General features: G+C 39.8%; 1 protein-coding gene across 2 annotated transcripts in view; it reads right to left on the bottom strand.

Moving 5' to 3' along the window:
* Positions 1 to 23284, bottom strand: part of LOC137625779 (DNA repair protein RAD51 homolog 3-like) — a 487355-nt gene that overhangs the window by 23492 nt on the left and 440579 nt on the right. For both annotated transcript variants that reach the window (XM_068356670.1, XM_068356676.1), the window contains exon 8: positions 2712 to 2894. In XM_068356670.1, the coding sequence (XP_068212771.1) occupies positions 2712 to 2894 (183 nt within the window). The remainder of the gene's footprint in view (positions 1 to 2711; positions 2895 to 23284) is intronic.

The raw sequence follows: 23284 nt of genomic DNA, 5'->3' as shown, positions 1-23284 counted from the left end.
AATCATTCTAATCATCCAACAATCCCTCCCTTACCCCATCCTGGATTGTTTTAATCATCCCACACCAGATCCCTCCCCATCCTGGATCGTTTTAATCATCAAACACCCCCTCCCTATCCTGGATCATTTTAATCATCAAACATCTCCCCCCATCCTGGATCGTATTAATCATCAAACACCCCCTCCCCATCCTGGAACGTTTCAATCATCCAACATCCCCTCCCTAACCACATTCTGGATTGTTTTAATCATCCCACACACCCTTCCCATTATGGATCGTTTTAATCATCCATTATCACCTCCCCATCCTGGATTGTTTTAATCATCCAGCAACACCTCCCCATCATGGATCATTTTAATCATCCAACACTCATCCCCTTCCCATCTTGGATTGTTTCAATCATCCAACACCTCTCCCCACCCTAGATAGCTTTAATCATCCTACACCCCCTCCCAATTCAGGGCTATTTTAATCACCCGACACCAATCCCCATCCTGGATCGTTTTAATCATCTAACATGACCTCCCCATCCTGGATCGTTTTAGTCATCCAAAACCTCCTCCCTCCCCATCCTGGATTGTTTTAATCATCCAACATCCCCTCCTCATCCTGGATTGTTGTAATCATCCAACACTCCCTTCCCATCCTGGAACGTTTTAATCATCCAACACCCCTTACCTATCCAGGATAGTTTTAATTATCCAACACCTCTTCCCTTCTCAGGATAGTTTTAATTATCCACTATCCCCTCCCCATCCTGGATTGTTTTAATCATCCAATGCCCCCTTTCTCTCCATCCTGGATTCTTTTAATCATCCAACACCCCTTCCTCATCCTGGATCGTTTTAATCATCCAACATCCGCTCCCTAACCCCATCCTGGCTTGTTTTAATCATCCAACACCCCCTCCCTTCCCAACCTGGCTTGTTTTAATCATCCAACACCCCCTCCCTCCCCAACCTGGCTTGTTTTAATCATCCAACATCCGCTCCTCATCCTGGATCGTTTTAATCATCTAACACCCCCTTTCCATCCAGGATCATTTTAATCATCCAACACCCATCCAGGATCATTTTAATTATCCAAGAACCCCGGCCCCATTCTGGATTGTTTTAATCATCCAACACCTTCTCTCTCCCCATCCTGGATTGTTGTAATTATCCAACATTCCCTCCACATCTTGGATTGTTATAATCATCCAACACCACTCCCCATCCAGGATCGTTTTAATCACACAACACGCCCTCCCAATCCTGGATCCAAGACCATTTGCATACTTATTTTTTCTTATCTTCATATTTAGTTTTTTTTTTTTTTTAAATATTTAGGAGTACAGTATATTATATACTTCTAGAATTTATTAGTAATAAATATTAACTTTGAAGATGTATTTTTCACTTTCACAGTAGTGTTTAGTAATATTTGAATTATCTTTTTAAATAAAAATTTCAAAGTTTTTGACCAAAAAAAATTTTCTTTTAAATTATTTTTTTTTTTCACGGGGTAGAGCTCGATCTGGTTATTTCTTTAAAGTGTTTAAATAAGGACAAATGTCCAAGGTTAAGAATAAAATCTCTTAATTTCTATGATCATCTGATGTCCATATACATGTCCACCCTCCCACTGCCTCATGTTGCCAAGAGTTTAGGGATAATACCAACTTCAAAATAGAAGGGTCAAAGAGAATAGGGTATTATTATCATTATTATTATTATTACTTGCTAAGCTACAACCCTAGTTTGAAAAGCATGATGCTATAAGCCCAGTGTCTCCAACAGGGAAAATAGCCCAGTAAGGAAAGGAAAAAAAAAGAAAAAATATTCTAAGAGTAATATTAAGATAAATACCTTCTATATAAACTATAAAAACTTTAACAAAACAAGAGGAAGAGAAATACGATAGAATAGTGTGCCCAAGTGTACACTCAAGCAAGAGAACTCTACCCCAAGACAGTGGAAGACCATGGTAAAGAGGCTATGGCACTACCCAAGACTAGAGAACAATGGTTTGATCTTGGAGTGTCCTTCTCCTATAAGAGCTGCTGACCATAGCCAAAGAGTCACCTTTACCTTTAACAAGAGGAAAGCAGACACTGAACAATTACAGTGCAGTAGTTAACCCCTTGGTTGAGGAATTGTTTGGTAATCTCAGCGTTGTTATGTGCATGAGGACAGAGGAGAATATGTAATGAATAGGCCAGACTATTCGGTGTGTGTGTGTGTATGTGCGTGTGTGTGTGTGTGTGTGTGTGTGTGTGTAGGCAAAGGGTAAATGAGCAGTAACCAGAAAGAAGGATTCAATGTAGTATTGTCTGGCCAGTCAAAGGACCCCATAACTCTAACATTAGTATCTCAACGGGTGGCTGGTGCGCTGTCCAACCTACTACCTACAAATGCTCAATCATTTACTAACTGTATGTGTTTACTGAAGAGAAGAAATTAAGCAATCTAAACATCACGTAACTATTGAAATCGAAAAAGAGCTATTAAAATTCTGTTAATATTCATTTACTAACTGCAGGCGTTTACTGATGAGAAGAATTGAAGCAATTTAAACCTCCGGTAACTATAGAAAAACTATTGAAATTATGTTAATATTGAGTAATACCATAATGAACTTCAAGTTGTTACAGTATTTATTGGTTAACATATGTTGAAAACATAACGATGTACTTTTTAAACACTACTATACTTCTATCACGGTGACATACCTCATATTTAGCCTCTGCATTACACAAATGAGGAGCCTTGGTCACTGATGCAACCCTCTCACTGTCTTTCCAGTGGAGAATGAGTCTCACTGTGGGATAGTGGCCCCACATCTCTCCTAACTCTCCAACTAAATCAACACACTGGCCATCACCTCTAATGGTCACGTGGTTTGTGATGATAACCTGCAAAAGTAAAATTCCTTATTATTAGAATACAACCATTAAGACTTGATCATTGAAATCTAAATAATAGTATTATTCAAAATCCAAAATCTGATATAAAATTTTCAAATAGTGTTGTTATTAAAGGGGTTTTGATGAAAAAAATTATTCTTTTTTATTGGGGGTGCTGCATGTTTCCCAAGGACTTTCCTGTTTAGGCTACAACTGAGAATCCAATGCAACATAGTATACCTAACAAATATAGTCGTCTATGCCCTACTGTAGGGCCAGCATTTCAACATGCAAAGCAGGGAGTGTGTGTAAGGGAAACCAACAGGTTAAGGCTCTACTGAATCAGTCACAGTACCAACTAATGAGAACCAATACTAGCACTGGATACAACGCTCTCCTGGGCGTTTGCTCCTCGCCAACCTATTATCTTTTTACTCCAGTAGGTTTCAGTTATGACCGACCTCCTTTCATAAGTCTAGGGAATTGGGAGGACCTCAAGAACCAAGTAAGTACCCAGTTCATGTATACAAATGTGAAAGGAAAATACTACCAATTTAACCCAATAATCTCATAAGAGGAAATCCCTAGAGAGGGAGCTAGATGACTATCATGGTTCCTTTACACCCAGCTGAGGGTCTCTCTCTATACGATTTCCCACTGTGGGTACCACAAACAAGCCAAGCACCAAGTACGTACCTCGTACTGTACTGCTTTGATTTGTTTCAAGTAGTGTCTTATGCTCAGGCCAACCCATAAAGCTCTGGATGTTCTGAAATTGCTTACAGTACAGGTATTAGTAAAATATTTCTAATAAGGAAGCATTTATTCTCACATCGTCTGTTTCAGGGATGTAGCTTTTTGACGATGAAGATCACAATAACACGGATATCCCCAGTAAAAATGGACTAAATTCTTGGTCTGGATATTTTGAAGCAACTACATTCTAATGACATTTATCTCTGTTTATCTGATTAGATGGTAGACGCTGGACAGCTTACCATCACTAGGCTATATAGCCGAAGTATAAAATGGGTTCAGCCTCTACAGGAGCTTTTCATTTATGACCAAAAATAGGAGCTCCGTAGTCAGATTCGGAAGCTGATCAGGAATCGGCTATGGCTAAAAAATGTATACTGTACCCTCTAAGAGTAATAATTTTGCCAAAAATTCAAGACCCCTACGCAAATGACCAGGACACTAAAGCCACATTAAAAGCCTGCTTGCAAAGTTATATCAATGCAGATTTGTATGACAAAATTGTTGATGGCTTAAGTTTCTTATCTTCAAAGAGGTTAACCAGAAAGGAAGTGAAAAAGTCTAGGGCTAACTGGCTCACGGAGTCCTATTACAGTATTATCATTACTTCTCCCAACGAAGGTTGAGGGTAGGTTACGTTTTCGGCCCCGTCCATTTATTTGTGTGAACAACTACCAGGCCAAAATTTTACTAATAGAGTAGTGAAACTTTCAGGGACTAATTGTTAGGTTAAGATGAGGAAGTCATTAAATTTTGAAAGTCCTAGGTCAAAGGTCAAGTTCGAGAAATAAGCTGCCGCGGCAGGGGTCACAATTTTACTCATAGCGTAGTGAAATTCACAAATATTATTTGTTATTTTGAGATGTGGAAGTGATTCAATTTTGAGTCTTAGCTCCAAGGTCAAGGTCAAGCAAAAATTCGAGAAATAAGCTGCTGTTGCGGAGATCACATTTTACTCATGAAGTAGTGAAACTTTCAGGGATTAATGCTATGCTGAGACGTGGAAGTAATTCAATTTTGAAATTCCTAGGTCAAAGGTCAAGGTCAAGGTTGAGCAAAAGGTCAATAGATAAGCTGACAAGATAGAAGTCATAATTTTACTCATAGTGAAACTTTTATTCAATTTTGAAAGTCCTATGTCAAAAGTCAAGGTCAAGGAAAAGGTCGAGAAATAAGCTGCCGTGGCGAAGGTCTCCGCTTTACTGAGTGCCCTTCTAAATATCTTTATTTTTAGAAAGTGGAAGAAAGAACATTAATGGATTATGTGTTGGTAACAAGAAGGGTGTTCGGAACATTGAGAGATGTGCACGTGTTTAGGGGTACGGCTAACGGTATGTCTGATAATTTTTTGATTGAAGGAAAATTAGTTTTAGCAAAAGAGTGGAGAAATAGAGAGGGGGATGTAAAAGGGAGGTAGTGAAGGTTGACGAGTTGAGAAAACCAGACGTCAAAAGAGAATATAAAGAAAGACTGGAAGGGGCATATGACAGAGTGAAAAGAAGAGAAACTGGTGATCTACAGGAGGACTGCATCTTTCCCCAGACAAAATAGACTGTCTGGTCAGTCAAAGGACCCATTACCTCTCTAGCAGTATTATCTCAAAAGGTGGCTGGTGCCTTGGGCAATCTACTACTGTACCTAAGGAAAGCCATCTCTGCCTTTCAAAGTACTGTAATTGGTACTATTTGGCAGACAAAGAGCTCTTATAGCTCATCTAATACATACATATACCAAGGAACTTCCCCCAATTTTGAGGGGTAAAAGACATCAAACAAATGAAACAAAAAAGGGGACCTCTCCTCTCTACGTTCCTCCCAGCCTGACAAGGGACTCAACCGAGTTTGGCTGGTACTGCTAGGGTGCCACAGCCCACCCTCCCCCGTTATCCACCACAGATGAAGCTTCATAACGCTGAATCCCCTACTGCTGCTACCTCCGTGGTCATCCAAGGCACCGGAGGAAGCAGCAGGGCCTACCGGAACTGTGTCACAATCGCTCGCCATTCATTCCTATTTCTAGCACACTCTCTTGCCTCTCTCACATCTATCCTCCTATCACCCAGAGCTTCCTTCACTCCATCCATCCACTCAAACCTTGGCCTTCCTCTTGTACTTCTCCCATCAACTCTTGCATTCATTACCTTCTTTAGCAGACAGCTATTTTCCATTCTCTCAATATGGCCAAACCACCTCAACACATTCATATCCACTCTAGCTGCTAACTCATTTCTTACACCTGTTCTCACCCTCACTACTTCGTTCCTAACACTATCTACTCGAGATACACCAGCCATACTCCTTAGACACTTCATCTCAAACGCATTCAATTTCTGTCTCTCCGTCACTTTCATTCCCCACAACTCCGATCCATACATCACAGTTGGTACAATCACTTTCTCATACAGAACTCTCTTTACATTCATGCCGAACCCTCTATTTTTTACTACTACCTTAACTGCCCCCAACACTTTGAATCCTTCATCCACTCTCTGATGTACATCTGCTTCCACTCCACCATTTGCTGCAACAACAGACCCCAAATACTTAAACTGATCCACCTCCTCAAGTAACTCTCCATTCAACATGACATTCAATCTCGCACCACCTTCCCTTCTCGTACATTTCATAACCTTACTCTTACTCACATTAACTCTCAACTTCCTTCCAAATTCTGTCACTAATCGGCCAAGCTTCTCTTCCGCGTCTGCAATCAGTACAGTATCATTCACAAACAACAACTGATTTACCTCCCATTCATGGTCATTCTCTACCAGTTTCAATCCTCGTCCAAGCACTCGAGCATTCACCTCTCTCACCACTCCATCAACATACAAGTTAAACAACCATAGTGACATCACACATCCCAGTCTCAGCCCCACTCTTACCGAAAACCAATCGCTCACTTCATTTCCTATCCTAACATATGCTTTACTGCCTTTGTAGAAACTTTTCACAGATTGCAACAACCCTCCACCAACTCCATATAACCTCATCACATTCCACATTGCTTCCCTATCAACTCTATCATAAGCTTTCTCCAGATCCATAAACGCAACAAACACCTCCTTACCTTTTGCTAAATATTTCTCGCATATCTACCTAACTGTAAAAATCTGATTCATACAACCACTACCTCTTCTAAAACTCCCCTGTACTTCTAAGATTGTATTCTCTGTAATCCTTAATTCTATTAATCAGTACTCTACCATACACTTTTCCAACTACACTCAACAAACTAATACCCCTTGAATTACAAAACACTCATGCACATCTCCCTTACCCTTATATAGTGGTACAATATACACACAAACCCAATCTACTGGTGCCATTGACAACACAAAACACATATTAAACAATCTCACCAACCATTCAAGTACAGTCACACCCCCCTCCTTCAACATCTCAGCTCTCACACCATCCATACCAGATGCTTTTCCTACTCTCGTTTCATATAATGCTCTCCTCACTTACTCTCTTGTAATCTCTCTCTCATTCTCCTTCTCAACACCTGCAACAGCAATTATATCTGCCTCCCTACTATCCTCAACATTCAGTAAACTTTCAAAATACTCCACCCACTTTTTCCTTGCCTCCTCTCCTTTTAATAACTTTCCATTTCCATCTCTCACTGTCTCTTCAATTCTTGAACCAGCCTTCCTTACTCGCTTCACTTCTTTCCCAAACTTCTTATTCTCTTCATATGAATGACCCAACCCTGACCCCACCTCAGGTCAGCTGCCCTCTTTGCCTCACTTACCTTGCGCTTTACTTCTACATTTTTCTCTCTATATCTTTCATACTTCTCTACACTATTACTCTGCAGCCATTCTTCAAAAGCCCTCTTTTTCTCATCCACATTTACCTTCACACCTTCATTCCACCATTCATTGCCCTTCCTCACGCTGCCTCCAACAAACTTCTTACCACACACATCACTTGCAATCCCAACAAAATTTTCTTTTACCAACTTCCACTCCTCCTCTAAATTACCAGTTTCTCTTACTTTCACTTCGTCGTATGCCATTTTCAACCTTTCTTGATATTTACTTTTTACCCCTGGTTTTATTAGCTCTTCAACCCTCACTAGCTCCCTTTTACATCCACCTACTCTATTCCCCCACTCTTTTGCTACAACTAATTTTCCTTCCATCAAAAAATGATCAGACATACCATTAGCCATACCCCTAAACATGTGCACGTCTTTCAATCTTCCAAACATTCTTTTAGTTATCAATACATAATCCATTAACGCACTTTCTACCACTCTTACCCATGTATACTTGTTTTTATCTTTCATTTTGAAAAAGCTAGAACTCATCACCATCTCTTGCTCAACACACATACCTATCAGTCTCTCACCACTCTCATTTTCACCTGGTATGCCACACTTCCCAATGACACCTACCTCTCCAGCGCCCACTCTAGCATTTAAGTCACCCATGACAACTACATAATTCCTTCTACCAGTCCTTCTACACATCTAGTTAATTTATTCCAGAACTCATTCCGCTCTTCTTCACTTTTCTCATAACCTGGCCCATACGCACTGCCAAATCCCAACATTCCCTACCCAACCTAACCCTCACCCACATTAACCTAGATGATATCTCCTTCCATTCCACTACTTTACCTGTCATCCATTTACTCAGCAATAAAGCCACACCTTCTCTTGCTCTTCCCCTTTCAACCCCAGACACTTTACCAGACATTTCACCAAACATCACTTCACCTTTCCCTTTTATCTTTGTCTCATACAAAGCCAATATATCCATCCTTCTATTCCTTAACATACTTCCAATCTCACATCTTTTACTCTCTATCGCACTACATCCACGCACATTCAAACACCCCAAAACTAGAGTGCCACGCACATTCAAACACCCCAAAACTAGAGTGCGGGGAGCAGTCACTCTCCCCGCAGCTCCACCTCTTTGATGTCTCACAGGATTATAATACAGGAGAGGGGGTTCCCAGCCCCCTCGTCCCGTCCCTTTTAGTTGCCTTTTACGACACACAGGGATATGTTGGCGCTATTCTAATTGTTTTTATGTCCCCGCGGCCACATCAAATATGTCACATTATTAGCCAAAATTCCTTCCATATACTGTATATGGGCATAAAGATCCGGATTCAGAAATGATTAAGCAAGATTATTCTGACGACCTACTCGCTGAGAAGCCTATGAGAATCATCAAACCTCTGAAAACAAATTCGGAGGAAACAGATATACCTAGAACCAATTTTTTCTAGTCGAAGTTCAAGGCACCTCTTTCAACTGCTTGAGAATCCCCAATTGGATCTATACAGTATAAAGCTGAAGCTTGTAGTTCTCTTTTGTTGTAAATGGGTCTGCTTGGAGATGCTGGGTAATCCCAAGGATCTTGTGGAAAGTTCTGATCTTGGCCAAAGTATCCTGTAACACATTAAGAGAGCTTCAAAGGTAAACTGAGGAGACTAACAAATCCCTCTCCTGAAGGATTCCATACTAATAGGAAAAATCACTGCATTAGGGTTTTTGAGTAAGATCTTCCTCTTTGGAGACAAGACTGCTGTTTGGTTGTCAATACAAATCTTGATGTGCCAGTTTTTCTCAGACCAATCTTTCTCAATGTCAGGAATACTGGCATCAGTTCAACCATATATAAAATGCTGCAAACTGAATGAAACATTCCCCAATCACACAAGTTTTCTCAGTATGACCCCAAGCTAAATTTGAATCGTGTGTGTCAAGAATCCTGTATACCAGGAGAGGGGGACCAACGGAACTGACATGAAGAGAGCCTTTGGTGAGGTCTATGGTATGAGAATCTTTTTACAGCAACTAGGTAACCGTGACCACCTGTCTCGAAGCCCATCCCATGCTGCTGCCCTCCGCACCCAACTGAATTTTTTCAAACTGGTCTTCCGAAATGGGTCAACAATGAAGCGAACTGGAGAAGTACTAAGTACTTTCACAGTTACCATTTGGTGGAAAAAATAAATCTGAAGAACATACAATGTGTATGATTCTTTTCTGTGGAGTTTGGAAGGTCTAGCATGGAATTTGACATGTTCCTGGGAAGAATTGATCACTTTAAAATTCACACTAGAACAAATTTCCCAGATTCTAAAGAAATTTCAAGACCTGATTTGTACCTGTATATACATGTCATAATTCTCTTGTCTTTTCCAGACTAGTCAGTCTTCCAAATAGGCAATGATCTGAACTCTCTCTAAATGCAGTTGTTTGATCACTGAAATTGCTAGTTTTGTGAATACCCTTGGAAATATAATGAGGCTGAAGGCATTCCTCTGAATCTGCTTTTCTTATAAAACATTATTGCACCAGTTTTTTTTTTCCAGAAGAAAGCTTGAAACCAACAGATGCAGTCCTAACTTCTATCATTCAAATTGTGTTATTTAGAATTCTTTGTAGGTGACAGTGATTGTTTGACGATTATAATATTGCAGTCGTCCAAGTAAAGACTACTTTGCACTCTCTGTGCCATTTGAGCACCCTGTTATTAATTGCCAGTAAAAAAAAGGATCCCACTTAAAATAACACCCTGGGGTGCACCGCAATTAAGGTTGTAAGATTTGGAATAAAAACTCTAAATGAATTTGGAATATTCTTCTACCCATAAAATTTTTCATAAAAACGTGTCCTCAAAAACCGTTATGATGTAAGGATTTTAGTATTGAATACCTCCTAGTAGTATCATATGCCTTCTGAATGTTCAAAAATATGGCCATACGGGAGGACGTGACATACTGTATGTCCTAAAGGGGTTATCAATATAGGGAAATGGTCACTACCATAAAGGTTGTCTAGCACGTTCCTTTCAAACCTATCAATAATATTGTTGGAATAAAGGGTCAAGTCTATTGAGGAATATGAATTTTTCAATAGTATGTACTAGAAACAACCTTACTTAATAAATAGAGTTATGATCACTAACTATTTGTTCAACCTTGGATCCATTTGCATCAACAGTAATACAATTAGCACCCTAAGAAGGAATTGTGGGTATTGAAGTCACCAATTAAAAGGAAATCTTATTTATTTGGAAACTCTTTGGCTAAATTTTACAAATTATACTTGAAAATGTGTTAATTGTATATATCATAAATATTAAAGAAATTATTCAGATGTACGTTAACTACAGATAACTGAAATCTGAATGTGTTAAATATATTGAAATTGTAAGTTAAATTATTGTGAAAATAGATTGCAGTTCCTGATGCATCAGCAGAAGGTACCGAGTGAGATGCTATAGTCTAATTTCCTGTTGAAGGAAGAGTATAATTTGTATGCTGTAGACATATTGAAATGTGGTTATAGTTCTTTAATAGTCTGAATTTTCCCCAGATGTAAACATGTTTAAGACCATCAATATTGCATTGAATTATGTATTGATTGAATATTAAGTCAGTGGAAATGGATTTCCACTAGGCAGACCATTATTTCTGCTTTAAGAATTTGAATTTTTCCTAACAGTAGGTTAGCCAGGCACCAGCCAACCATTGAGATACTACACCTAGAGAGTTATGGGGTCTTTTGACTGGCCATACAGTACTACATTGGATCCTTCTCTCTGGTTACGGTTCCTTTTCCCTTTGCCTACATATACATCGAATAGTCTGGCCTATTCTGTATAAGTACTCCTCTGCTCTCATACACCTAACAAAACTGAGATTACCAAACAATTCTTCTCTCAAGGGGTTAACTATTGCACTAATTATTCAGTGGCTACTTTCCTCTTGGTGAGGGTAGAAGAGACTTTTTAGCTGTGGTAAGCAACTCTTCTAGGAGAAGGACGCTCCAAAATCAAAACATTGTTCTCTTGTCTTGGGTAGTGCTATAGCCTCTTCACCATGGTCTTCACTGTCTTTGATTAGATTTCTCTTGCTTGAGGGTAGACTCAGGCACACTACTCTATCTTATTTCTCTTCCTCTTGTTTTGTTAAAGTTTTTATAGTTTATCATTATTATTATTACTAGCCAAGCTACAACCCTAGTTGGTAAAGCAAGATGCTATTAGCCTAAGGGGTCCAACAGGGAAAAATAGCCCAATGAGGAAAGGAAATAAGGAAATAAATAAACAATAAGAAAATATTATCAATAAATTATTTTAAAAACAGTAACATCATCAAAACAGATATGTCATACAGTATATAAAATATAAAAAGACTTATGTCAGCCTGTTCAACATAAAAACATTTGCTGCAAGTTTGAACTTTTGAAGTTCTACTGATTTAACTACCCGATTAGGAAGATCATTCCACATCTTGGTCACAGCTGGAATAAAACTTCTAGAATACTGTGTAGTATTGAGCCTCGTGATGGAGAAGGCCTGACTATTAAAATTAACTGCATGACTAGTATTATGAACAGGATGGAACTGTCCAGGAAGAGCTGAATGTAAAGGATTGCCTTATTGCCTTATTCTATGTTTGAGTTCCCCCAGATCCCTCAGTGTGAGGCACCTCGTATATCCACCAGAGAGTTGCTAATGCATCTTCCGGTGTATTTTGCATCTTCCAGTCTTGGATGGTCTGGGATACATCTTAGGTATTTATCGAGCTTATTCTTAAACACATCTACGCTCACTCCTGATATGTTTCTTAGATGAGCTGGCAGCGCATTAAATAGTCGCTGCATTATCGATGCTGGTGCGTAGTGAATTAATGTCTTGTGCGCCTTCCTTAGTTTTCCTGGTATAGTTTTTGGCACTATTAATCTACCTCGGCTTGCTCTTTCTGATATTTTTAGCTCCATGATGTTTTCAGTAATTCCTTCTATTTGCTTCCCTGCTTGTATTATCATGTAGCGTTCTCTTCTCCTTTCTAGACTGTATAGTTTTAAAAATTGCAGTCTTTCCCAATAGTCAAGGTCCTTAACTATTTCTACTCTAGCAGTATAAGACCTTTGTACACTCTCTATTTGTGCAATATCCTTTAGGTAGTGTGGGTACCATATCACATTGCAGTACTCGAGTGTACTACGTACATAAGTTTTGTAAAGCATAATCATGTGTTCAGCTTTTCTTGTTTTAAAGTGTCTGAATAACATTCCCATTTTTGCTTCACATTTAGCCAACAGTGTTGCTATTTGGTCGTTGCATAACATATTCCTATTCAAGATCACACCAAGGTCTTTAATTGCTTCCTTGTTTGTGATTGTCTCGTTATTAGGTCCTTTGTATGCATATACCATTCCTCTGTTTCCATAATTTATTGATTCGAATTTATCGGTGTTAAATACCATCCTATTTATCTCCGCCAATTCATATATTTTTTTTTTTTAGATCTCTTTGTAGTGAGTTCCTATCTGCATCACAAGTAATTTCTCTACTTATTCTTGTGTCATCGGCGAAACTTCTCACTACAAAGTCTTTAACATCACAGTCTATGTCTGATATCATAATAACAAACAGCAGTGCAGCTAATACCGTACCTTGTGGCACGCCAGATATTAACTGATCTTCATCTGATTTCTCATCATTTGCAACCACTATCTGTTTTCTGTTTTGCAGGAATTCTTTTACCCACTTTACTATCTTTCCCACAATATTATGCTTTCTCATTTTTTCTCTAATATATTATGGTCTACCTTGTCAAAGGCTTTTGCAAAATTTAGATAGATCACATCTGTGTCTTTTCCATTTGTTATATTTTTGTATGTTTTCATAATGTGCTATCAGTTGGGTTTGTGTACTTTTTCCGGGCACAAAACCGTTGACCTATATTAAACAAATTATTTTTAACCAAATGATTCATTATTTCCTTTTTTATTACCCTCTCATACACTTTCGTAATATGTGATGTTAGACTAACAGGTCTATAATTGCTTGCCTCTAGTCTTGATCCACTTTTGAAAATGGGGGTTATATAAGCTAACTTATGTTTAACACATATCTCGCTCATATCTACTTTGTCTTAGCAGTATTGCAAGCAGCTTCGCGATAGTGTGTGCAGTTTTTTTTAACAAAATCGCTTGAACTCTATCTGGTCCGGCTGCCGATCCATTTTTCATTTTGCTTATAGCCTTGACAATATCTGCTTCATTAATATCTATATCCGTTAGATATTCAACATTTTCTTCTCTCATTTCTGTTTCATTATTCTCATTCGCAATTCTCGGCATGAACTCACTCTTATATTTTTCTGCTAATATGTTGCATATTTCCTTTTTTTATTTGTTAACCATCCTTCAATTCTTAGAGGGCCTATTTCTAATCTCCCTTTATTCATCTTTTTTGCATAGAAGTAAAGTACTTTGGGTTCTTTTTTATATTTTTAAATGTCCTTTCTTCTAAGTCCCTTTTTTCACTTTCTTTCGATTGTATAATCTTTTGTTCTGCATTTTCTATCTTAATTTTTATTTCCATCATTTTCCACACATTTTTTTCTTTTGCAAGATTTTTCTTCCACTTTCTAATTTTCTGAAATAAGATCCTTCTGTCTCTTGGTATGCAAGTCTGTTGTTTATTGTTTATTCACTTATGAACACATTTTTCCATTCTTTGTTCAGTTCTTCATTTATATCTGACCATTTTATATTCTTACTATAAAAATTATATTTTCCATATCCTTCCCAACGTTTTGTGCTTTGATTATCTCTGCGATCACTTGCTTTGGAATGGACTATTAATTCTATGACATTGTGGTCTGAAATTCCTTTGTTATACACTACTATTTCTTTAACATAATTCACCACCTCATTCACAAATACTAGATCTAGGACATTTTCCTTTCTTGTTGGAATGTGGTTTATTTGTTGCATATTATGTTCTAATAGTATGTTTTGAAGCTTTTCAAATTGCCTCTTATCTTCTGCGCTACTATTACTCTCTTTTTTATATGTGTATATACAACCACTTTCTTCTATCCGTTCTTTCCAATCCATGAAAGGAAAGTTGAAATCTCCGGATAGGAGTATATTCCAGTCTTTATGGTTTCTACATTTATCATCCATTTTTTCTATTATTATGTCAAACTTCTTAGTATTTGGGGGTCTGTAAACTACAATATTCACTAGTTTTTCAAATTCAAATTCTACCGCAATCAGTTCACATTCTGTGTTGCTGTATTTTTCACAGATTTTTCCTTGATTTATGTCTCTTCCATATATTGCGGTTCCCCCTTGATTCCTATTTGTTCTGCCTGATCTATATGTTTGGAAACCCTTTATCTGGTCATCACTGCTAGTCTCTTGGGAAAACCATGCTTCATTTATATTTAATATATCTATTTTTTTCAATCAATTTGGGTTAGTTCTTCTAAGAACTCTATTTTCCTTTTAGAGTTACTCCTGACTAAACGCTGTGCATTCATCACTATTATGGTTTGTGTTTCATCCCCATTATTTAATATTGGTAATATGGATTTTCCCATGCTTCCTTCCTGTTCTGATATGATGTTCTTTTCTTCATTTCCAGGAATTCTGCCATTAAAAAATCCAACTTTTCTAATATATTTGCTCTTTCGCCTTCATATTCATTTTTGTGTGTATACCTGCAATTATCCCCATATCTGCACCAACCCCTGGCATTATACAAGCAATCTTTGTAGTTGGGCTCTAATTGTGCATATTTCGGTTGAAAAGCATCATATCTTTGGGCCTTTTTGTGCATAGCACGGTATATACTCGGCTTGTTTTTTTGTTTCTTTTTTTGTTTCATTTTTCCTTTCATTTCTCTTTTCTGTTTGCTGAGTTTTCTTACTTTCATTCATGGTTCCAGGATGCATATATCGACATTTTTTGTTGAAATTGCATCCTTTTCCTTCTTTTATGTTTTTGCATATTTTTGGATGGAGATCTTTGCATTCGTCTCCATATCCGTTTAAATACGCACATTTACCATATATTTCATAATTATGGCATATCTTTGGATGCTTGTAATATCATCTTTCGCCAAATCTGCAATTCCCTCTTTTCAGCAAATTGCAGACTAAATCTTTCTTTTCTTTTTTTTCTTGTTCTTGCTCTTCCCTAAAAGTATGTAGGTCCGGGTAGAGTCTCTTAGGCCTATTATTTGTTTCCATCTGGTAATTTATTGTTTTATTTCTTCGTAAGTATGTTGTTGGATGGCATCATAAGTTATATCAATGATTTCCTCTGCATCCTTACACATATCCTGTTCATTTTTCTCTTTTTCTTCTTCTTTATCTTCAACTATTTGCAGATTTGGTCTTGACTTAATTATATTTTCTATTCAGACTAAGCATGTTGAGCAGAATACCTTTGTGTCTATTTTTTTTTTTTTTTTTTTTTTGCAGTATTTCAGCACATGTAGGGTGTGTTGGAACATGACAGGCATCGCATTTTCTAATCAGTTGTTGAGGATTAATAATCGAATACCATATCTTACATGTATTGCACCATTTTGGCATTCTTTTTCCAAATGCATCAATCACCATATTCACCATATTGTTCTTTGATGGAATGTGTTGATTGATGTAGACTTTCTGTATAAGTCTCTTTATCACTTGGATCCTCTTTTGAATTTCTTCTATTATTTTGCTGATGTTTTCTGCAGATTTGCTCCAGTTTGTTGGATCATATTGTTTCAATATGTCTGCGAATATTTTTCCACCACACTGGTTGGAGTTACTAGCGACTTCTGTTATCAGACGGTCGAGTTTTTGCTTCGCCAACTCATGGAATTTACTTTTGCTGATTGCAGCAATGTCCCTCCAAGCTTTGCCTGTATTATAGAGCGCCATCTTGATCAGATTTTTTAGTAATTCACAATGTAACTATCCTATGCCGACGTTTTATTCCACTTTTCTGACCTCAAACTAATCACTGACTATTCACGAAAACTTGTAGCTATATTGCACTCGATAGCCTTTTGTTATCCGCGTTAAATCAGGATATTTATCTGGTCGCACAAGTCTACTCGCTCACCGGCATACAGAAACACTCAATCAGAATTAGGAAAAATCTAATGCAACATGCATAATGAACTACTTGAATGACGGTGCCAAAGATTAATATCTAGATTAGGACTAAGAGATTTAATAGACTGTAAGTTTCTGTCCAACAAATTAAGATGAGAATCAGCAGCTGAACACCAGACAGGAGAACAATACTCGAAAAAAGGTAGAATGAAAGAATTAAAACCCTTCTTCAGAATAGTTTGATCACTAAAAATCTTAAAATACTTTCTCATTATGCCAAGTTTTTGTGCAATTGAAGAAGACACAGACCTAATGTGTTTCTCAAAAGTAAATTTGCTGTCGAGAATCACACCTAAAATCTTTAAGAGTTATACAAACTTGAAGAAACATTATCAATGCTGAGATCCAGATGTTGCGGAGCCACTGTTCTTACCTACCTACTATCATACTCTGAGTTTTGTTAGGATTCAACTTCATACTCCATAACTTGCACCATGCACTAATTTTAGCTAGAACTCTGTCAAGGGATTCAGCCATCCCAGATCTACATTCAGGAAATGGAATTGATGCAAAGTGAGTAGCATCATCTGCATATGCAACAAGCTTGTTTTCTAGGCCAAACTGCATGTCATGTGTGTATAGTATGAAAAGTAATGGGCCAAGAACACTACCCTGTGGAACACCAGATATCACACTCTGGTACTCACTATAGTGCCCATCAACAACAACTCTTTGAGATCTATTACTTAAAAATTTAATAATAATGTTAAGAAAAAAACTCACTCCCTCCCAAGTGTTTGAGTTTGAAAACAAAGGTCTCATGATAAACACGGTCAAAGATAGCACTAAAATTAAGGCCAATTATACGAACTTCCTGACCACAATAAAGGGATTTCTGTAGAGCACTGGAGATTGTAAGAAAGGCTATCACATGCCCCAAGCCATACAATGAGATACTACACCTAGAGAGTTATGGGGTCTTTTGACTGGCCAGACAGTATTACATTGGATCTTTCTCTCTGGTTACGGTTCATTTTCCCTTTGCCTATATATAGACCGAAAAGTCTGGCCTATTCTTTATATATACTGTACTATATATTTATATTTATATAAATATATAAATAAATATATTTATATACTTATATATCTATCTATCTATCTATCTATCTATCTATCTATATATATATATATATATATATATATATATATATATATATATAACGGATTTTGAGCGAAGCGAAAAATCTATTTTTGGGTGAGATAGCCATGGCGTCCTGATGGAAGGTTCCTTTTTGGTAGCTTCCTTGGGTATATAACTACTAGATATTCCCAGAGAATTTAACCACAGGTTATCACAGAATTCTAACTTCTGGAGCAAGTGTCCTAAAGGTTTCCCTTTAAGACATCGTATATCAACAGGGGACGCATGTATTAACGAGCCACATAGCTATCTGCACTCCACACAGAGTTAACACTTCGATGTGTAGGGGTGGAGAATAGCTGGGGAGCCGTTCCACAGCTAATCTCGTCCGTGGCTACTTTTGGTACTCGAGACGTAAACAAACGGGCGCCATTGCTAAATGACGTCACGTCCGTCCTCATCCTGAAGCCAGTTGCTTGCCGATCACCATGATACAGCAGGACAGGGTGGGACCTGAAAGGCTGGACGAAGTAGCAGGGAGGGTCCATCAGGACGCCATGGCTATCTCACCCAAAAATAGATTTTTCGCTTCGCTCAAAATCCGTTTTTTGGGCTCAAGCCATGGCGTCCTGATGGAAGAATACCAGAGAATCAAAGTATCGTGGTAGATTTTCCCCTTTAGTGTAAGTGCCGAGGGCTTTGAATAGAGTAAGCATGGTAATCTTGATAGAGGTACCGTGGGGCTGAAACTCCCTGCCCCCCTTGGCAGAGAAGTCCCAACGGACCATGCTGAGGATCAAAGTGGTTCTTGAAGGGCTACCCACCTTGCGGGGAGAACGTGAAGAACTCGGAGACAAGACAGAATGGTTGCTATTCGTATAGGAACATTCTCAAAAAACAGACAAGTGGTGGTTAGGCACTGTATATAATAAGGAGAACAGCCTGGTCTCGAAGGTATAGCGCAAGTAAGTATTCAGTTAGGAATATTACATAGCAAGGGTGAGTATATAATAGGGATTGACCCAATTATCTTCATCTGTTTTATAGAGGAAAAAGGGGAAGGATAATGAAACTATGACAACCATGTATTTCATAGTATAAGTAGGAGCGGATTGAGACGCACAAGTAAATAAAATAGAAAACGGATTTTGAGCGAAGCGAAAAATCTATTTTTGGGTAAGATAGCCATGTCGTCCTGATGGAAGTTCCTTAAAGGCAGCTTCCTAGGGTATATTACAACTACGGCGATATTCCCAGAGAATTTACCTTCAGGTACCCAGAATTCTAACTCCTGGAGCGAGTATCCCTAAAAAAGACCTTAGGGATATCGTAAATATCAGTGGACGTATTCTTGACACGCCTCATAGCAATCTATACCCCGAATAGAGTTAACACTTCGTAGGGGTCAAATGGCAAGAAAACGAAAACGATAAGAAAGGGGGGAGCCGTTCGTAAGGCATCTCTCCTCCCCGTTTCGAAAGCGTGCCCTGCGCCGCTCACGGCGCCATCTGTATTCCTTGTAGCGATACACGAGGTGCTACAGATACTGTATGTAGGGAGGGGTCCTACAATCCTTTTCACTCTTTATTATTATTTTTTTTTTTTTTTTTTTTTAGAAAAGGAGCAGGGCGGGTCCATCAGGACGACATGGCTATCTTACCCAAAAATAGATTTTTCGCTTCGCTCAAAATCCGTTTTTTGGGCTCAAGCCATGTCGTCCTGATGGAAGTATACCAGAGCATTACTGTATCTGTGGATTTTCAATACGTGCCGTACTCCTCAAGAATGTTTCTTAGTCAACTCGACTGACAGACCTAAGATGTTACCGTTATACATCTTTTCACTAATCATAAGCCATGAAAGCGCTTCCTGCCCCCTACAGGGAGGAGTCCTACTAGACTCTAGAAACGAACGAAGAGTACATATACCTATGTATGAATCACTCGCCAGCCAGTACCATATAGTGGTCTCACTCTATATGAAGTAAAGCGAAGTCTTACGGGACTACAGTATCCAAAGGAAAAGTCCCGACCAGCACCCTGGTCGAAGTAAAATTAGACAAAAGGTTATATCTGCGTAGGATTAAACTTGCTGCTACCACCGTCCTCAGAAAGGGGTGGAGTCCTTTATGCTAAGGAAAGTATAAACCAGTGTAACAAGGCTTTGCATTAAGGAATAGGCTATTATAGATATCCCCGATTAATATACATAGGCTAAATGCTCAAAAATTAATATGAAATCAAAATAGGTGAAGGAGACGCAAGGTTCCCGAGAACAAGTTTATTGAGAAACAATAAATAGACATGGTCACCATAAATATGTACATATGCTAGGTGGATGACCAACAATTTACACAAGTACTGTAGTGCATGGATGAATGGTTATCTGAAAGAAAACATATATGTCACTTGCACATACCCCGGTATCAAACTTAACGTCCATGTTACTACTTTGCTGACAATAGCGTTAGCAAACGCTTGGCACACCTGTCTGTACTTGTGCTACCATCACCATAACGTTGGAACAGTCACAGTGGGCTCTCAGAGCCTTCACTACCAGTTATATCAACGCATATAACTAACCACTCACCCAAGAATCAAAGTCCCAAATGATTCCGCTGTTCCTCGCAGAGTTAAACAGCAGGGTTAACGACGCAACCAACTGCTACCACAGACCTCTTTAGCTGCTCCACTTGCTTAGCATAGTGGCGAAAGAATACCCTGGAAGACTTCCAGCCAGTGTATGAACGAAGGTGTTCAAAATCCATAAAGTTAAAGAAGTTTAAGGATGAAGCAACTTTCCTCGGATCATGACCTGCGGGTGAACTGTCAGGATCCGCTCTGCGAATAAAATATGTAATTTTTGCCCTAAGCTGATTTAAAGATAAATTCGAGCCCGATGTTTCTCCTCTGAATAGTTGGCCCCCATGGAAGTCTGAAGTTCTACGAAGATAGACCTTTAGGCATTCTACGGGACATAGAGATGCATCTTCTTTCAGAGGGCAGATTCTCCAGGGACCCCACCTGTTGGTGGGCAACTCGTTCTTAGCGAGAAACGTAGGGTTCGGAAACAGGTTCAGTTCTCCCCCATCCAGGAACTGAACTCGGCCCTCCTCTCTCGAGAGGGCCACAATCTCACTAACTCTGGCCCCAGAAGCAAGGGCAAAAAGGAAGATCACTTTTTGAGTCAGGTCCTTCAATGCACATTCCTCATTATCTAGTAATGAGGCAAAATGAAGGACTTTGTCTAACGACCACGAAATAGGCTTTGGAGGAGCTGATGGTCTAAGCCTAGCACAGGCCTTCGGGATCTTATTAAACATCTCGTTAGCGAGGTCTACCTGGAAGGCATATAGAATGGGTCTTGTTAGAGCTGACTTACATGTAGAAATTGTGTTAGCCGCCAGCCCCTGTCCGTGGAGGTGAATGAAGAAGGATAGGCAGAACTCCGTAGAGATCTCGTGCGGGTTCTTATCTTTGACAAAGGCTACCCATTTCTTCCATGCAGATTCGTACTGCCTCCTAGTAGACTTACACTTGTATTCTTCCAGGAAGTCGATGCTATCTTTCGAGATTCCGAACCGTTTCTTCACCGCTAGGGAGAGAAAATCATGAGCTGCAGGGTTCGGGTTTTCTGTAATGAAGCGTAGACAGTCGACTTCTGGACTTGCTGGGACAGAACTGGGTCCGGGAGTGGTAGAAACTTCAGTCGTAGTTCCAGAGCTAGAGGGAACCATACACTGTTCGGCCACTTGTGGGCCACTATTGCTGCTACTCCCTTGAAGGATCTCAGTTTGTTGAGGACCCTCAACATCAGGTTGTGAGGGGGAAACAGGTAGATCCTGGACCATCTGTTCCAATCGAGGGACATCGCATCTACTGCTTCTGCCAAGGGGTCCACGTATGGGGACACATATTTCGGCAGCTTCTTGTTGTCCTTTGTCGCGAAGAGGTCTATCTGCAGTTCTGGGACTTGTCTCAAGATGAAGGAGAATGATCCTGCGTCTAGGGACCATTCTGACTCTATCGGTGAAACCCTGGATAGAGCGTCCGCGGTCACATTCCGGACTCCTTGAAGGTGAACTGCTGACAGGTGCCACTTCTTCTTCTCTGCCAGTCGGAATATGGCTAACATTACCTGGTTGAGAGGTGGGGATCTCGATCCCCGCCGATTCAGACATTTCACTACCACCTCGCTGTCCAGTACCAACCTTACATGGATCGAGTGACGTGGGGATACTTTCTTCAGGGTAAGAAGCACTGCCATAGCTTCTAGAAAGTTTATGTGAAAGGTCCCAAATAGCTTGGACCAGGTCCCTTGCACTTTTTTCCGATGGGAGTGACCCCCCCCCACCCTACCTTTGAGGCGTCTGTATGGATTGTCACTGACGGGGGGGATGGCTGAAGAGGTAGAGACCTCTTTAGACGACTGGCTTGAGACCACGGTCTGAGAAGAGAACGTAGTCGAAGTGGGACCGGTCTCTTCAAGTCCCTTCGCTCTTTCGATGCAAAGGTTCTCCATACTCCCGCTGCATCTTTTAGCTGTGCTCTTAGCACTGGGTCTGTTACTGATGCAAACTGAAGAGAGCCCAAAACCCTCTCTTGTTCGCGTCTTGATATCCTCTCGGAACCTAGAAGTCTCCTGACAGACCCCGCTATTTCCTTCCTCTTTGACATCGGGATGGAAAGACGGTGTGACACTAGATCCCAGTGAATTCCCAACCACTGGAACCTCTGAGCTGGAGAAAGACGAGACTTCTTTCTGTTGATCATGAAGCCTAGATATTCCAGGAACTGAATCACTTGTAGGGAAGCTTGCAAGCATTCTGCTCTGGATGCTGCCCACACCAACCAATCGTCCAGGTAGGCTACTACCTGGAACCCTTTTAGGCGTAACTGTTTGAGAGCTGCGCTCGCAAGCTTCGTAAAGATCCTTGGGGCTATTTTTAGCCCGAAGGGCATCGCCCTGAAAGCATAAAGTTTTTGTTGTAGCTTGAATCCTAGGTAGGGGGAGAGACGGCGACTTATTGGAACGTGCCAATATGCGTCTGACAAATCGATGGAGACGGTATATGCCCTCTTGGGCAGTAAGGCCCTTATGTGTTGTAACGTTAACATCTTGAACTTGTGGTTCACTATGAACTTGTTGAGTGGTGACAAGTCCAGAATGACTCTGAGTTTCCCCGAGTCTTTCTTGGGAACACAAAACAGCCTCCCTTGAAACTTGATGGACTTTACCCTCCTGATCACCTTTTTCTCCAACAGATCTTGGATGTACTCCTCCAAAACGGGGGTGGAGTGTTGGAAAAATTGAGAGCACTGGGGCGGAGTACTGTACCAACTCCAACCTAGTCCATTTTTGAGAAGGCTGTGGGCCCAGGGATCGAAGGTCCAGCGATCCCGGAAATACTGAAGTCTCCCACCTACCGGCGACACTTCACTTTGACTGCCCTGCAGTCTTGCCTCCCTGGCCGCGACCACCTCTGAATCCTCGTCCCCTAGAGGGGCGTCTTGATGACCCTCTAGCTGCTCCTCTGGGTCTTGCACGAAACGTGGTTGACTGTCCCTCGAACACGGGATTGAATGCCGGGGAAGCTGATGACATGGCTTGGGGTACCC

Source organism: Palaemon carinicauda, chromosome 2 (assembly GCF_036898095.1).
Source record: "Palaemon carinicauda isolate YSFRI2023 chromosome 2, ASM3689809v2, whole genome shotgun sequence".
NCBI classification, from domain to species: Eukaryota; Metazoa; Arthropoda; class Malacostraca; order Decapoda; family Palaemonidae; genus Palaemon; species Palaemon carinicauda.
The sequence above is the reverse complement of the archived record's forward strand: the minus strand, read 5'-3'. Positions and strand labels throughout refer to the sequence as shown.